The sequence below is a fragment of the Macrobrachium rosenbergii genome, chromosome 50 (assembly GCF_040412425.1).
Source record: "Macrobrachium rosenbergii isolate ZJJX-2024 chromosome 50, ASM4041242v1, whole genome shotgun sequence".
Lineage (NCBI taxonomy): Eukaryota > Metazoa > Arthropoda > Malacostraca > Decapoda > Palaemonidae > Macrobrachium > Macrobrachium rosenbergii.
This window is the reverse complement of record NC_089790.1, coordinates 6,276,255-6,295,025: the sequence shown is the minus strand read 5'-3', so window position 1 is coordinate 6,295,025 and position 18,771 is coordinate 6,276,255. Positions and strand designations below refer to the sequence as shown.

Sequence of the window (18,771 nt, the reverse complement as noted above, 5' to 3'; positions counted from 1 at the left end):
CCTTTACCCCTGCCCCGCCCCCTCCCCAGTCATTTGCAGACCCTAGCCCGCGGGCCTCCCTCCCCATTAATCACTAGTCCCCTACCCCCTTTTTCGAAACTACCTTCCTCCCCTCAAAAAAAGGCGAAAGAGCCCAATCCCCTCTCTTCCCATCTCTTCTCTCTTCTCGATTCCTCGCTTGCTTTCCATCTCTTCCGAGTAACAGCACGAGTTGGGAACGAAAAATCCCATCGATCATTGTATGATTGTGTATACCTGTACTTGTGCAAGCGCGAGAACGCCAGTTTGTAATGTGCATTATTTGAAGGAATACGAGAGAGAGAGAGAGAGAGAGAGAGAGAGAGAGAGAGAGAGAGAGAGAGAGAGAGAGAGAGGATGGACTATCATATCCAACTACATATTACTAAAATCTCGCTGCAACGCCAGTAGGAAAAACAGAATAATACAAGCCCAGGGGCCCGCCGAGAAATAAGAGCAATCTGTAAAAGGAGTAATAAAAATTCAAATAAATAATTAAAATAAGGAATGAGACTAATGTGAGTCTGCATCTAACCTGAACATCTTCATAAACAAACATATGATAATGGTAAAAAAAAATGCCTATATTATCTTGTCTTTGTGCCATACTGCCGAGCGGGTTAAAACCGGTCCAATGACAAAGCGAAAGCTAGACCAAGCATGGGTATGATGAGAGGAGATCCGAAAAGATAGAAGGGAAAACGAAAGAGAGAGAAAGAGAGTAGAGAGAGAGAGAGAGAAGGGTACAGGATACCTAGAGTACGAAGAGAGACGAAAACATGAGAGTCACAGACCAAGCAGGTTCTCTCTTTCTCTCTCTCTCTCTCTTTAAAGATACCATCCATGAGTCGAAATATACCCCACTACGTGAATGAAAACAGGTGGCATATTAATTCACTTGATGAAAAAGAGCCATGGTCTAATTTAAAACCTTAAAGGAGAAATTTGTAAATATCCAGATGAATTTATTGAGTAAAAGTCCGTAAGGTACCTAAAGCTCATATACTTCCTTGGCGTATGCTGTACCAAAACTCAATAACGGTGTATATCATGTTCTCTTAAAAATAACAATAATTCCATTTTAAACTGACATATCAACTAACATTTACCAGCAATGTTGACGATATATAAACAAACGGAACTAATCATGGAGTGGCATTCTAAGAGGGATATATAATATATATATATATATATATATATATATATATATATATATATATATATATATATATATATATATATATATATATATATATATATATAAAAAAAGCCATGCGTGCACGCAGTCACACACGTTCATACTATCCGCGCACTATGCCTTATATTTCTTTCTCATCTGTCCTCTCCCCTGTTCTCGATCCCCCCGACCTTGTGACGTCATATAATAACAAACCACCACGCGCGCAGTTGCCAAGTCTCCCCATAGGCGCTGGTGCCGCTTGTACCCAAACAAAGAACCAGGGAACGCGCAATTCTTCCCTAGTAAGTCGGCTTTCAAGGAAATTTGCTTCCAGGCTAAGCTGCGTGTTGTCATGACAAGGAAATGTTCTGGAAATGCAACATGCAATGCCTGATCCACTTATCATAGCCCATAAATCGATAATCCACGCCCAAATCGGCTTAAAACAGCCGGTGTAGAGACTTGGGAGCAACGAACACAGACGCGGGGCGATAACCCCACCGCCGGCCAAGTCGACTTGGATGTCTTCCTTGGAAATCAAGAGTCTAACAGTCTCGTCCCATGACTTAGAATAGCATGAAAGACCATTTTTTTTTACCTCTGGTGGCGATACACCACGATAGAAGAGCAAGAAAGGAGGAAGAGAAAAGCGGTGTTGAGGAAGTGAACAAAAGAACACCTCAAGAAAAGCAGCAGTAGATTCCCAAAGAGATAAAAATATACCAGAAAGACGGCAGCCACAACACTGCAAGTACATTAGCCCCCGTGGTAATGTGTGTCTAGCGCAGGGCGACGACGAATGTGAAGGGTGAGTGACCGCCCAATGAACAAGGAGGAGAACGGAAAGTGTCTTCCCAAAGAAAGTCGCGCTCAACGGCGCCTATACACGCCCGTTATTCCACGCGGGAGCGGTCGCCCCGTAACTGACTACCTATGTGCATTTTTCTGAATAACCGGGTGGCTGTGGAATGTGTGCAAAGCGTAGAATGGAGATGGAGAAAAGGAATACAGGGCGGCCAAAGGACATCAGCGGGGAACCGTACCAATGGGGGGATAATGGGCGATAAGGTTAAGCCTAAAGCGAACAGGACAAAGGACCATGATAAAAGTAGGGTTAAATGACCCTGGGTATCCTTCTTCCTTGGCCCGAACTTCCTTTCGACATCATCCAGATGATACCACTCTCTGCGGATATCAAAGATCCTTCTGCATCAAGCACGTCCTTAATCTTGCAGTTGTCATCCAAATCAAGCAATGAATTCGGTATCAATTTCCTAGCGAGGAAAAATAAGTTATACATTCTCTAAACTTCCTTTAGTTCGGTGATTTTTTTTATTAAGTTATCCATTCTCTAAACTTCCTTTAGTTCGGTGATTTTTTTCATCACAGAGGCTATCATACAAAGCAGATAAGGGACATGGGAAAGTCAGTGTCACAAATGTCACCCAACAGAAAGTTCCTGACCTAGACCAATCACGAACATAAAAAGCAACGAAAAAACGTCAAAGACGTGAGTCTTAGCTCGATCAATCCAGTAAGAGACATGGTTTCTTTTCCTATCCTTATCCCCCACCCATCGCAAGACCCAACCCTAATAATGCCTACCATCAGCGTCACCCCCCAACCCAACCCCCTTACACCTCCAAACTCCACTTTACTATCCGAACAGATATGTAGTACCATCAACCCTCCGCGGGGGGGTGTGGGGGGGATACAGGAGTTGGTTGCTGTTATGCGTGTTGCTATGGGAGCGTCCACTAGAGCGGATGCTGTTGGCAGGAGAGCTTGCGTTTGTAGTCGTGTATCCCCTCGAATATCAGTTAGTCGTGTATCCCCTCAAATATCAGTAACTTGCGATTTACCATCGTCCCGTCTTCACAGATATCAGTAAAGAGTCAGAATTCCACATGAAGTCAATCACCATAAACAAGATTCTGAGACCGCTTGTAATATTTTTTTCGCGGTAAAATAACCTACGCTGTATCAACAAAGGCCCAAGCTAAATTGCGCGACTGCTAATGTGTGTGTGTGTGTGTGTGTGTAAAAGGCCAAACAAGGAGTTTGGGAAGGGAGGGGGACCTAAAATATAATTGCCCAAAAAGGAAATATGCACAGTCATAGCATTATAATTTTCTCCATTTCCGGATACTACTTCCGGTACGGATTCCTTTGTTCTTCTTTCTACCGACATCTCTATCTGATCATCAAAAAGCTCAGCAGATAACTGATATCTAAATTTTTCCTCATCACTTGGAATTTTCTCCATGCACCGCAAGGATTTTTTCCTTCCACCGGCGTGTGTGTGTGTGTGTGTATGAATGTGTGTGTGTATATGTATATATATATATATATATATATATATATATATATATATATATATATATATATATATATATATATATATATGTAGATAGATAGATAGATAGATAGTTTCTTCTCATCTGTCAGAATCCTTAATTAATTCACTACAGCATTCTTCTTTAATATCATTTCTCTACATCTAATTCTTCTTCCCTAGCCCTCTCACTTCCGTTCATTCCATCTGTCCTTCCTCTTCCTCCCCTCGGAATCGCCACGCCCCCTTTTTCAATTCCCTACACCCCCGCCTGTAGCAGTCCTCTCCCTTACATCACCTACTACAAGTACCCTCCCCTCCATCCCCACCCACCAGCACGCCTTCCACTACAACACACGCGAGGTCATTGAACTCAGGGATACACGTCGTAGAAAGAGGAAGGCCTCCGCGAGAGCGCGTGTGCGCGTGTGTGTGTGCGTGTGAGTGTACGCGTGTGTTATGGGATGAAGGGGGGTCTAGACGTCGTAGGCATAGGCATCGCAACGGATGATTTGGAAACGCAGGCGGAGGGGGGCGAGACTAGACCAAGGGGGTAGAAGGAGTTCTTATAGAAGAGGGATAAAGGCGGAGGCTGCTGCTGCTATATCTAACGTCGAATGCTGCCAAAGTGATGAAATGAATTCTGGGTGATAAGGAAGAAAATTAAAAGCCTAAAAGTTGTTAAGATGGAAAACATCTTACAGAACATTGCCATATGGAAGAAATGACGACAACAAAATCTACCATCCTTCGCGACAAAGTGGGAGGAGACGGGGACACGATATTCCTGGAAGACAAAGACTGTAGATGACGACGCTACCGTATTGAACACTTAATAAAATTAAAGTAATTCTAAACAGTTGGAGGCTAGATTACAAATAAGGCATACACTGCACATGAATAAAATGCCCTAACATTATATCTTAGTCATTACAGAACAGAATATAAGGATGGAGGAACTTGAGACTAAAAACTCATGAAGAGAGCACTAGACACACGCGTCAACTGAATCTCAAGATATCATCAGGGCAGAAAATAAGATTCTGGGGGATTTATTAAATTTATACCAACAGAAAAAGGGCCGGTCCCTTACATTAGGGGAAACCATATTACAAAATGTGAAAAAAGACGGAAAATAAGAAGTATCTATGTCTATGTGAAAAGCAATCTACAGTATTGAAGTTTCCTGTCTGTATTTTTCCAAATGTTTAGCCTGAGAGAGAGAGAGAGAGAGAGAGAGAGAGAGAGAGAGAGAGAGAGAGAGAGAGAGAGAGAGAGATCGAACTGAAATATCACAGGAATCCAGGAGAGGGAAAACATTTAGGTTAAAGTCCCAAAACTGCAAGCTGACTGGATGAGTAGATAAAGAACACAAGGCAATTGCCCTCTGCAGGAGTACAGGAGTGAGTGTGAGGGGAAGGGGAGGGGGTCGGTATCAATAATTTGCAACAGGTAATTTCCACTCACGCCACTGTCGGGGATACAACTACCAGTACACGCACGGGAGGGGGAAAGAACAGACTAACGCTCTCCAGGGTACGTAAGTGTAACTATAGACCTATAGTGTAATACTTTCATAAAAACAAGCAATGCACTTCGCATTTACCGGTACATATCCTCTGCGTTTCAGTGTAGCATTCAAAAATCCTTTTCCCGAGTATCCTAGTATTCTCAAGCAAAATAAATAAACGAATAAAAACTCCCGATTCCTCCCACTCGTACTTCAATATCTCTGCGTTGGTTGCCGGTCGTCACATCCGGCTTTGGGTGTAAGCTCGTGGATTCGCCACTGGTAATAGAATAGCTATTATGTTCTCGCACTGACATTACCTGACACTGACACGCGTACTCCAAATGGAACACGAAAAGCCACACCACAGCGAATCATATTGACTTCGTTGCAAACAGAGCAAACCAATCTTGACATCAATAACATGACCTTATCGCGTTTCTCTGGGAACGGCCTGGGGTAAAAATGGACGTTTAGGAAACCCAGTATCAAGAAAAAAAAGACGAAAAGTCATCTGCAAGTCTTATAAACAGCAAGGTTACAGTATGCAAATAATAATAATAAAGTCAACCTTTCTAGCGTCTTCTGACAAGTAGCAAATGGACCCGCTTTCAAAGACTACGAGATCCCCTGCAAGAACACTTGTGCTACGTGACTCTCTCTCTCTCTCTCTCTCTCTCTCTCTCTCTCTCTCTCAGAAATTCTTCCAGTTCCCACGGGTTTCATTAGCTTTACTTGGGTAAACACATGCATCAAAACGTGCAACGGTTCTAGAGGTCAATGGAATTCAAAGAAATCTGGGCTTGTTCCACAGACAAAAATCTTGAGCCAAAATGAGACTAAACACGTCGGAGTTAACATTTTTATTTTCCCGTTGCTTGGTGTGGGATGGTTCAAACTGGGCCGGCCTTCTACCAGCACGGGGCCTTGCCATAAGGTGTTCCGTAAGTGTATTACGATGTGAAAGGGGCTAGGGAAAAGCAAAACTGGTCAAAACAATCGATTTGTAAATAAAAGTTCTCCGTAAACTTGTGAAAGAAAGCAACAATTGCCGAGTCACTACAGCATTCTAACCAAGAACCTTAGACGGCCGCCTCATAAAAAATGAGAAAGAAGAAGAGGAAAAGCTTCTGAATCGGACCTTTGCGTACCAGAAAAGCTCAGAGAGTCTTAGGGGAAAGATTTGGCTAAATAAGGAAACCATTAATCTTAGGAAGACCAAGTAACACTTGCAAAAACTCCTCACTAAAGAAATACACGACTTCGGGCTAATCCCAACACAGAGAAAATGGCTCATCAACGTATGGAATACATACTGATTTCGCTTTTCTGCAAACAAAACCACATTATAGAGGGTAGTTTAAAATAAAATTCTAGACCAATGATACAATTTTATAATTCTATAAAAAAATTAAAAAGTAGAATTGTCGGCAAGTGAATGGAATGAGCTGGTCTTAAAAGGGAAGAATAAACTATGAAAAAGAGACAAAGATAACGCAAGAGAAAAGAAAGCAGCGGACCATCATTTGAAGTAAAGAAAGGTGCAGACACAACAATGCTAACAATAACACGTAGACTTTGGGCTGGAGGGCTAGGAACTTCTGTAGCCTTCAAGATAAACAGGAAGTAGGAGTTTACAAAATCCTACAAACACAGAAATACAAGTTTCTCACTAACTAAGAGCCTGTGTCACTACGAAGACGAGTACAATCTAACGAGAGCAAGGCAAAGAAGAGAAGAAAACGAGACAGGGCAAAGTGATTACAGCAATCGAGAGCCGTCAATCTTTTTTGAGAATAGCGGGTAAGGTGGATGACTAATACCAGGAAATCCAAGTGACGAAGATCTGTCGCAGTCATCTCTACCATTACTTTCTGTTTTCGCAAAATGTCTAGGTTGAGCTGAGCAACTTTGACTGCCTCACTCTCCAGAACTTACCAACAACTTCCAACATCGATCACTTGAGCATTCTGAGGCTCTAAGAGAATAGAATGTAAGACAGAATGCTGGTCTAGAATGCCTGGCATGGGCAAGACCTAAAGAAGAAAGACCTCTTCTTTTTAGGTCTTGGGCATCGGTGAGAGGGCAAGATGTCGGTCTACCGAGCAACTGGGCTGCAGCATCATTACAGGGCAAGAGAACACACGTTCTATTCTGCCTAATTTGGTCACTACACGGCGGTGGAGAGAACGCGAATATAAAATACCATTAAAAATTCATACTTGATCTTAAAAACCTTCTCTCTTTCCCTCCCAAGAACATTATCATCATCTCTCTCAGGAGGAGCCGGCCTAAATTACACACGGTATTCAATTGTTTAATATTTTATTCCCTCAGGACCTTCTTTCCTTTATTTTTCACATCTGGAGACCCCTATCCCCCACCCCTTCCCATAGCCTGGGGCTTCAATCTTCTCTTACCGTTGGCCCGTTTAAGGTGCGCGTATGTGTCTGCTACGCTTCCCTCCAATGTGTTGTCTATCTCAACACTCAGTAAATTCTGACAGTCTTACTCTTTTATTTCTTCGCTCTTTTATTATTTCCTCTACAAACTCTTCCACCTTCGAAAGTCATGATAGCCTCATCGTACTCTGTTAGAATAACTGTATTCTAATTCTTTGGTGGAAATTGTATACTTCCCTTGTATGCCTTCATCTAGCAAGTTTCACCAATGCACGACGAGCTCGCCATCTCTCCACATATAAGTGGTACTCGCCACCCTTAACAAATAGTGCTCACCATCTTTACACTGAACTAAGCCGTGCTCATCATTGTTTTGTCTCTAGACCAAAGATCAGCTCACTTCATCACCATCTTTATTTTATTATTAAATTTAATGTTCTAAATCTAAAACCTTCTCTAGGTAATTTTATATTTTCTCATCTACAACCTCTCTCTCTCTCTCTCTCTCTCACTCTCTCTCTCTCTCTCTCTCTCTCTCTCTCTCTCTCTCTCTCTCTCTCTCAGGTCCACTCTTAAATGAGTCCTGGCTCCCCCTCACCAACTCGGGAAGACGCTCTCGAGATTACAATCGAGAAAGGCACTCAAAGCACAGCGTGGACCATAAGAGCCCCACAGCAATATATATAACATTTTGGAAGCAATATTAATCCATACTCATCTGCTGTAGTAGTTTAGTATGAGATGCAACTTGCACTGCACGTTATCAAGTCACGGTTGCAACTTACAATTAATAAAGGATTTGGCAAGAATGTTTTATCTACATGTTAGCATCAATGATATTCGTATTTGCAAACATTAGTATTTGAAAATGCTTCATCACATTCTTCTTGAAACTATTTCTTAGAGCTAACTGCATATCAAATCTTATCGTAAATGCCTTAATTAAATCGTACTGGACATTTCCAAATCATATACCAAACACTTATTTATTTCAATGCCAGATCACTCAGCTGTTCGCAAAAAAAAAAAGAAAGAAAGAAAAGCACTTAGCGCATAAAACAACAAATTCAGCTACTTCCCAAAATTGGTGCTGACATCGAAGCTTCTTTCTCTCACTGATCGGGGAGCCCACTCTCTAACTCCACAAAGAACGAAGCAAAGAAGGAAGTCCTCTCTCAAGTCCAAAACACTCAAAGGACAAGCAGAACACAAAGTCCGAAATCAAGGGGACGAAAGAGATTCGGCGAATAAAATTCTGCAACTCAAACTAAACTTCCCACAGGACATTGCAACATGAGCCTAAGAACGAGACATCGAACTTACAAAAATGATCATTTCAATTATTTCTTGACGCTATAATAAATGTTGTAGCCGAGCAGAAAGTGGATTTGGAATATAACCTAACCCAGCATATTATTCATGAAAGAAGAGAGAGTACATAGCACATTGTAACAGTTCCAACATACGTTACGTTCCTCGAGCGAGTAGAACAATGGCGGGAGGCTGCAACAACAAAGATGGAAAGATAAAATTCAAGACCAGTAGCATACTCGAGCCACGGTCAAGTCGATGACGGAGATGAAACAAAATTTATGTTGAGGCAAAAACACCGGTCAACACAGTACACATATGATAAAAAAAAAATGTATATATTCACCCCTAAAATTGGAGCTTTTAAACTGAAGACCCTCGACAGTTCCGTTTAGTACTAACTCCTTGATCTTTCTAAAGAAGCCGTGACTGGAAATTCCATCACAAAGGAGGGGAAAGAAGAAAACATTAAAGGACAAAGAAGGCGCTAATTGGGCACCTCCATCTTCAGTCAAAACATTGATTTTCACTTTTTCAGCAGAATTCTGTTCTCTCTCTCTCTCTCTCTCTCTCTCTCTCTCTCTCTCTCTCTCTCTCTCTCTCTCTCTCTCTCTCTCTCTCTCTCTCTTACAAGGTTAATGTGCAAGATGCAAGGAATTAAATCTATTCAGTGCAATTTACAGTGGAACAAGAAGTTTTTCTTTCATAAGAATTAGACAAATGAGACAAGGATTATGAAAATTTCTGGTCTAAAAATTGACTGAGAGAGAGAGAGAGAGAGAGAGAGAGAGAGAGAGAGAGAGAGAGAGAGAGAGAGAGAAATAGGACAAAGTATAAACCTGTAACGTTCAAACCACCTCCCTGCTAGAGGTCGTTTGCAACCCGAACGCCACCAGAGTAGTCTACGCCTGGAGCCAGAGATTACAAGGATTGGAAGAGAATGGGGAGGGGGAGGTTGAATGTGTAGGTTTTAAGTTCAGTGTCCTGCCTACGTGTATGCCTACTGGGTCTAGGCCTATGCTCGTTTAGGAAACCCCTCTCTCTCTCTCTCTCTCTCTCTCTCTCTCTCTCTCTCTCTCTGACCTCGACGAGACCACGGAAGTGAGAGGGGCAGTAAATTAACCGAACCTGGAACATGAACATATTGTTCTTCACAAGGGTGAAAAGAGAAGAAGATTTCACCGACAGAACAACCTCTGATGTCTCTGCGACCCCTTGGGGTTCCTTTCCTAAACCTCATAAATAATAGAGATAGCATCCTTGTACATCGAAGGGGTTCCACTCCGAAGCTCATTACAGTGTGGTGAGATAAATAATGAAAGGGGAAATGTATGGGAACTTCATCGAAGGCGCCAAACGATCTTACAAAAAAACCTACTTCGGATGACACAAGAATGATACTAACGTTTCCTTTAAAAAAAAAAAAAAAAAAAAAAAAAAAAAAAAAAAACTTCCTAGCGCGTGGCTAGTCGCAACCAGGGAAAATACAACAATCAGAAAAGTGCAGAAACATTGCTTTGGGTCATTACTTTTGGACGGGTGGCCGCCGAGTGATGCTAGACCATCACACATCAGCCAATGAATATCAACCACCCCTCCCCTCCCCCTACACACAAGCAAACACACAAGGGAAAATTCTAAAAACCAAAAGAAAACCGCATTCCCTCATATATATATGAGGACAATCGACACATCCTGATTCCAGTTAGAGTACCAAACGCCACAGGCGTCCCCCTTCTGTGTGTAGAATAAAAGTGGTGGGGTGGTGCTTTATATGGGAAACCAAGGGGGAGGAATAAAGGGCGATAAGGCATTATTGAGAGCAGTAAGGAAGTCTCTCTCTCTCTCTCTCTCTCTCTCTCTCTCTCTCTCTCTCTCTCTCTCTCTCTCTCTCTCTCTCTCTCTCAGTTGACAAATCAAAATAAGGAAGGCTTTTCGAAGCCAGGTAAGTTTAAGGATGTCATTTTTACGTAACATGCATAACATCAACCATTACAGACATGACACACAAACATTCCAATGCTGCATTGACTTTTCCATTTGCTTTTTAAAAAAAATAAGAACTCCCTCACATAGGCCTAGTTCGGTAAATCAAAAGAGCAACGTCTAAGTTAATAATTACAGCGAATATAAATTCTTTTTCCACTAATACTTAGGCCAATGCATTTCTGAATGTTGAGGAACAAAGAATTTTAATATATAGCAGGTCCATACTGATGATAAAAACAGGTGACTTTGTGTGTGTGTGTGTGTGTGTGAGAGAGAGAGAGAGAGAGAGAGAGAGAGAGAGAGAGAGAGAGAGAGAGAGAGAGAGAGAGAGAGAGAGAGAGAGAATTTAACACCAGCTGGTTGAGGATTACTTTCCTAGAGGTCTTTAAGGTTTAATTATTAATACGATAGTATGCATTTAACAGAGCACTGATCACCCAAGGCTATCATCTTCTTTACTCCAGAGAGAGAGAGAGAGAGAGAGAGAGAGAGAGAGAGAGAGAGAGAGAGAGAGTCTATATAAGAGGTAGAATACAAGTATAGCTTCAAATGTTTGCTTTGCAAATATTTAACATCATCAATAGCTTCCTTCTCTCTCTCTCTCTCTCTCTCTCTCTCTCTCTCTCTCTCTCTCTCTCTCTCTCTCTCTCTCTCTCTCTCAAAGCACTGATGTGAAAAGGATATTTAAAACACCGTGAAGTACAAAGTGTGTGTGTGTGGGGGGGATGTTATCTCGATGGAAATTCCCCAGGCCGATTCTCTCACAACAAATCTCCACTTCCATTAACAAATCATAAAATCCCTGGGCATTTGCCTAGAGAAAACAATGAGAGAGAGAGAGAGAGAGAGAGAGAGAGAGAGAGAGAGAGAGAGAGAGAGAGAGAGAGAGAGAGAGAGAGACCTCTGAATAATGAGGTTATTAGGCTACACATGACACACCAATTGCGTGGAAATTATCAGAAAGATAGTTCATAAAAACGATCTCGTAAAAAAAACCTTCTTCTCCGTTTATCTTTCTACTTACGTTTTATTTTGTGAACTAAAACGTTATATAGACAAATCCCTCCACACTTTGGTTCACAAAATGCTCTTTAAGGCATTAACTCAAGACCCGCTCAGCGCCTGAGCAAGACAAAAGAAATCTCCCTGATGACGTCATCAATTTCATCACGACGAATGTATTACTGCAATGAACAAGTGTGTCGCTGACGTTAACGATACTAAACGGTACCCCTCTCCCTTTTACCAAGCCAAGAATAAAAATAAAAACTTGCGCGTGGCTCTAGTGCCACACTGACAATGACCTAATGCCCTTTTAGTGACCTCGGCTGACCTCGACTGCGCTGTGTTGGTAACAAAGAGCTGTACGACCTTACGAAAACTCCTCTACCAATACGATCCTAACATAAACATTCTTTAAAGACGAAGAGAGCCGGTCTGCATTCGTGATTTCACATAGGTCTATTGGTTTTAAAATCCAAGCCCATAGTCAATAGGCTATATCTCAACATCAAAAGAATAATTATCTAGAGCAAAATGTGCTTGCAAAATAATTAAGTAAATAACGAACAATCAAGCAATGTGCCAACCCAACCACGATAAATATGAAACCTTGTGCAATGGAACCTAAATACGAGGAGTTCCGCCACTGGCTTCCCCAAAATGACGTGGCAAACCTACTCTTTGAACCGGCCCTCCCCTCCTACTTGGGAGGGACATCAAATGGCCATGGCCCTACTACCACCTCCAGAAGGAGGAGGAGGAAGAGGACGGCCAATCACATGGAATGGAGGGAGGCAGCAGCAGCAGAAAGACCTCTCACCAAACGGCCTTCCTCAAGGTTCGACCGCCACAGAGAAGGCTGCTGCTTCCTTATCGCCCACCACACGCGCGTACACACACACACACACACAAGCCTCATCTAGTACGAAACCATTTAATCCACTGCACTCTTTCCTTATAAACTACATTCGGATTACTTGTGTAGCTTTCGCAATTCAAAATAAACATTCTCCAAATTCACTCAAGTTGTTTAGGTCCTCAGCAAAGAAATTAACTGGACACTGATTATGAACGGTGCCTTTCTGGATCAACAAAAACCTTGACAGATTTATGTAGGTTCATTTCTTCTAATAAATTAATACAAAGTTCTCTCTCTCTCTCTCTCTCTCTCTCTCTCTCTCTCTCTCTCTCTCTCTCTCTCTCTCTCATGTGCAGTGGTAAGCACGCTCATCTCGCAAACTGAGCAAGGAATTATGTACCGCGCCTAATTGTTCGTCGACTGTTGTGAGTCGCAGCTACGGTATATGCAGAGAAATCACCATTCATTAATGAAAAAATTAAACACAAGACCTAATAATTATCACCTCCATAATTCAGAGGCGCTCACGCATTCAAGGCCATCCGCTGTCATGACGAAAACTGCAGTTATTAAGATCTGTGAAATTTTAAATTTCGTTTATTTCAACCTGAGAACAGGGAGAATTTCAATTTAGGAGGAGTAATATTATGCAAGTCACGTAGTTTCGACATCAGTACTGACTGTTACTAGACATCTGTTAACAACCTGAGAGAGAGAGAGAGAGAGAGAGAGAGAGAGAGAGAGAGAGAGAGAGAGAGAGAGAGAGAGAGAGAGATAGTCTTGTTTACCATTCCATTTTTCATTTTGTGATTACATTCTATAACAAACTTACCATTTTTGTCTATATTCAACATTCTTCGCTAAACAGAGGCAGAATTAAATAAAACTTCCTAACTTATTTCGTAAGACAGATGAAAATTTAAACACACGAGCAAGATACAAAACCCATGATGACGAAGCACAAGCCAAGAAGCCAGGCAAGACAGAAAAACGATGACCAAGCAATCTAACGATTAATGGAAAGGAAATAAAAACGAGAGAGAGAGAGAGAGAGAGAGAGAGAGAGAGAGAGAGAGAGAGAGAGAGAGAGAGAGAGGTGTTCCGAGACCGGTTACAAGTAGTATTGCACATAGCAACAGCTTTGGAACCATCTTGCCGGCACACTTACAAATGGGCAATAAGGTACTATTTTAAGTCTCTTTTAGGGATGAACAAAAACAACTGCCCTCAAGCCGTAAACAAACGGCATACGAAATCATCGAGGGAGGGAGGTTTAAGAAGCATTTCGTTGGGAGAAAGAAGCCTAGATCTTTTCAAATTCTCGCACTGATCTAGACCTACCCCACGTTCGCCGTAATGTATGGCACGAGAGACTGTTTTTAGGTAGTTCGGTAGAGGGAAAAGGACGAGAAATATGTATAAAAACGTTAGTATGAAAAAGCGAAGATAGCAAAATGTAAATAGAAGGGAAGAGCTTCCAGCACAAAGCCACTTTCCCTTCGACTCGACGGAGCCCCTCGGCACTGCCTCTGCCGGGGAGGGAAGGGAGACCTGTGCTGCTGCTTCTCCTCAAACCAGGATGCTGCTACTCAAAGGCCTCTTCTGCTGCACATACATTCGGGATAAAGGACAGGCCACCCTGCTAGGATAACACACAAAGAGAATGAGAGACTGGAACCCGAGGGATATAAATGCGAAAAGTAAGAAGTGCATATGCCCAACACAAGCCAGGACATAGGTCTAGGTCCAAGGAAATTATTATATATATATATACCTCGGGTGAGGGAATAAGAAATGAACTGTTATGCTATCAAGTAAAAACCGTGAAATTTGAACACTACACGAATACAAATTAACACTAAAGAACATATTAAAACAAAACATACTGGCTAAACATTCTGCACACGCATTTAAGGAACACTAAATAGAACCCACCAAACTACGCATCTAGGAAATAGCCCTTCTGCATCCTCCACAACCAAATCCTCCCCCAACCCCCCAACAACACCAACCCCTCAACAACTCAATTCCAACCGTACTACGACATCAACACACCTATATCAGGAGGGGGGGGAGGACGGAGACACACACAGAGAGAGAGAGAGAGAGAGAGAGAGAGAGAGAGAGAGAGAGAGAGAGAGCGGGGAGAATAGGTGAAAGAACTTGGGGGGGGGGGAAGCGAGTAATAATGAGAACAGAGGAATTGGGGAAAGGTTTTTTTCATATCACAGTGAAAGAGAAAGTTAATGGCGAGGCTATCACGCAAATATGCACTTACGTAGTATGTGACTATGCGTCACTTTAGCATAAACGCAGCACAACATTAAAAATGGGGTGCAACTTAACAAGTGACATTATAGGAGTGTCAAGTGACCTTGCGCTCTTAATATATACACGGCACTAAAGTAAGAAATTGAATAGCAGGGAACATGACATTCTGGAGAACATGATCACAGTACGTTTCGACCATGGGCGATCCGGAAAATAGAAAAGATCACGGAAACGGATTAACTGGAATCGCAGAATGAACAGCTGAAAAAGAAGGGGGGAAAAAATCTATTCCCTAATCAAGTGAAAGTTAAAAGTCCATTTTAGGGTCATGCTCAAAATTCACCGCACAAAATCATTGGTAGAATGAGAGAAGACAAGTTAGCCTTTCCTGACTTCTTCCTCGACCTTAATAAAACAAATACAAGGAAGCTGAAACAATGCTAGTACCAGGTAGACGTGCTTTAGAAAGTATATACCAGTGGTTGCAGACAATTGCAGGAACTTCACTGTGAGAGAGAGAGAGAGAGAGAGAGAGAGAGAGAGAGAGAGAGAGAGAGAGAGAGAGAGAGAGAGAGATTTAATTTAAAGTTCAAAGTTGTTGAGTAGCTTGCACAACGTGAGCATGATGAACATCGCACCTGGCTTGTCAGAAGCCTTAGTTTAATTAGCTCACAAATTAGACTATATAAAAAAAAAAGTTGCAACACAAAATTACCATGTAACTAAGCGCAACAACAGAAGCTGAAATGGAGATTCTGATGAAACACCTTCTACCGAGTAGGCCTACCCATGAGAGCAAGAAAATGACTCAGCCGTTACATGAGAAAATATGATCCTACAAGCCACTGCAATGTTAGGAAAACTCACATACCGTCAGATTCTGCAAACTACTACAAAATTCGCGAAAAAAAATATATTCAAGAGAACACAATAATCATCGATCCCCCTAACAAGAATATACATCACTGCAAACTCATTTAGTTTCGTTGCATAATGGCTCTTTAATATGGACGACAATGGGTCTCCCACACCAAGAGAAGATATGTGCACCTGTACAAACAGCAAGCGGGGTCCGGACACTCGTGCAAGAATTCTGCCAACACCAAACAATCTCCCTCGACTATTCAGCTTCGGGCCCTTCAGAAGCATTCTTACAAAACTATAATGAAACGAAATGATGCTGTATTTTCACCCGAACACTGTTGTGAGGAAAAAAAAATCTCAGATCCTTAAAAAACATCTACCTATGGGTAACCTGATTAAGGTCAAACTTCGTTAACAAAGGACCTAATCAAATACCAAGTTGCAACACTTAAAAGCAAGAAATCTGAGAGTTAAAATATCGACGGGGAAGACTCAAACTGGGAGCATCTATTCTGTAAGAAAACATTAACTAATGCCCAAACAAGTGAAGATTACATCCCAAGCTTTAAAACACAAAAAATTGCAGAAACAAAGAACGCATGAGAGCACAGTCAACTGGAGACCTCATCTCCTTTCACAAAGGAAACGGGAGAGGAGCAGAGGGTAAAGACAAGGGGACAATGAGATCACTGGGTGAAACCTTGATGGGGTCAAATTAAAAAAGAAAAAAGTCTGCCGTTGATAACATGACGACAATATCTAGGGTATGACTTTCCGCTCGTCACGTGAATCCGGAATTCTACAGATAATGACAATTCTTACCGGAAAAGAAAAGTGAGTAATCTACTCGGCTGCTAAACTTAATAATTTGGACAAAGTGTGAGATGCACAATTTACTTAGAATTAACTTTCTTTTTCACTTTTCAGCCTCCTGAGACCTTTAATAAATTAACATAACTACAGTAGTTTGGGTGATATTAAGCTTATCAGAATACGCCAATTAACGTGTGCCCTACATCATTACATAATTTCAACTTTAATTAGATACTATCCAGCTACCGAACTCCCCGAGACATTCAACACTTTGGAAACTAAAACTATTAAACCAGAGAAGATAGAGAGATATAACATTACTTCAAAATATTTTACCCATACATTAGTTGACAAAAACAGCTTATTATCTCACGAGGTTAAATCTATCAAAGCCAATATGGCGTTAGTTTTTAAAATTGTAACCTTTCTCACACAAAACCTCAAATCATATGCTATGAAATGGAATACTTAAAACCTAAGATCTTGAAAACATTTTTACCAGGCCAAGTCCACCGTAACGAAAAATGCACGACGATCTAACACTTGTGTTTCCAAAACGGTTACTGAAAAATTAGGCCATGGAGCATATGCACATCACCCTTTACACAAAGGGGAAAAAAGGAATCACAATTCTAGACTCAAAACTTAGTATGGCCTTTAAACTTTCAAAAGCTAAAAGTCTAACTGGCATGAGCTGCACTACTGAACACAAAGTAAACCTACTACTTATCTAACGGGGTCATATAAAAAACGAACACACTGTCTACAAGTAATTGGGTCTTAACAGATCAGAATGATCTGGATGGAACAAATATCTAATGCTCTCCCACTCATAACCGGTCATTTCCAGTGCAATCACGTCTAGGCTGGTGATTTTAAAAAATGAATGTATAAACAGAAAAGAGAATTATATGTTAGCAAAAAGGGTGGATGTGTTTTGGGGATCGGCAAATTCACGCATATAAGCCTAGTCCTCCCGATTTGCAGAGCATTTCTCAAGGTGAACTTACACCAAAATGTCTAAACGTCTCACGGCATTATCATCTACAAGACATTGGCCTGTTGCACATATTGTATCCCTAACGAAAGGTTTGAAGACTAATACGACTAACAGCAGCAACAAATAGGCTAGATATGTTCATAAACCTCACCAGCTGCCATTTTAATTTCAAAATTGAACAGGAAGTTTTCGCCATGGCAAAGCCAAAAACTACAAGCTTTGTAGTCTTAGCTACAATAGTACTACACTTTACATATTTGTCCTACGATCAAAATATATTTTAGAAGTCCCGAGTTCAATGCATGGCAACAAACTTATACTAATTTTCGGACGGCAGGATTAGGCTAGGCTCGGCAACTTACCTCAGGGCTGATGACAGAGATAAGGACCTCATCGATGTTGGGCCTATGATAAAGGACAGTGCCACTGACTTCACGATTGTTGTGCGTTATGTAGACTTTCTGACCTGACCTTAATTTGACCGAACCCACTCCAGTGAATCCACTGCCAACGAGGTCACCCTCACGTACTTCCCTTGTCCGTCTCTCACCCTCTACTCGAACTGAGTACACAGGAGGGCCACCTTCTTCTGCATTTTTCACAGCACATATAACGCCTCCGTAATACTTTCCGTCGTCAAGACAGCAAGCAACTCTGGTCCCTAGGATGGACCTCTTCGCTAAACGTTTCCCAGTAGACATTTTTCCAATAGGTCAAGTGACTTCTCAATCCCAAGTTTAGAGGTGTAAGAGGCACTACCAATAGTACCGGTAAATGCTGTTAATCTCTGTTCTGCAGCTTCAAAAGACTCACAAATTCAATCACTGATAATGTACTGAAGTCCGATCACTGCTACTGATCAAAATTTATAAAACAAACTCCTACTGCTATGTCACAATCCGGTATGCGTCCTTATCGTTAACGTATACGGCCATAAGGACGTGCACACAAACAGGTCCTTCCGCGATATACATTTGTGTCGAACTGGATGTGAAATCAGCTGAGGGCCCAGCTGACAAACAATAACAAAAACCACGTGACCACTGCGAGCGTGCTCATTGGTTGCAGCATCTCTGACCCAGTTTCTGATTGGTCAGATTGCCTAGGCGGCTTGCTCCATCAAAACAAAGAACGTTCACTAGAACACTAATCGTAATATTTTAAAGGTAAATAACTGCTTACTATAATGCAAAATATACAAATAGTAAATATCGAAT

General features: G+C 41.6%; 1 protein-coding gene across 2 annotated transcripts in view; it reads right to left on the bottom strand.

The window, feature by feature from the left end:
- The window catches only part of LOC136832545 (zinc finger protein 704-like), a 290,565-nt gene extending 272,016 nt beyond the window's left edge, over positions 1-18,549 (bottom strand). For both annotated transcript variants that reach the window (XM_067093538.1, XM_067093539.1), the window contains exon 1: positions 17,917-18,549. In XM_067093538.1, the coding sequence (XP_066949639.1) occupies positions 17,917-18,255 (339 nt within the window). In that variant the 5' untranslated portion in view covers positions 18,256-18,549. The remainder of the gene's footprint in view (positions 1-17,916) is intronic.
- Between the last annotated feature and the right edge of the window lie 222 nt (positions 18,550-18,771).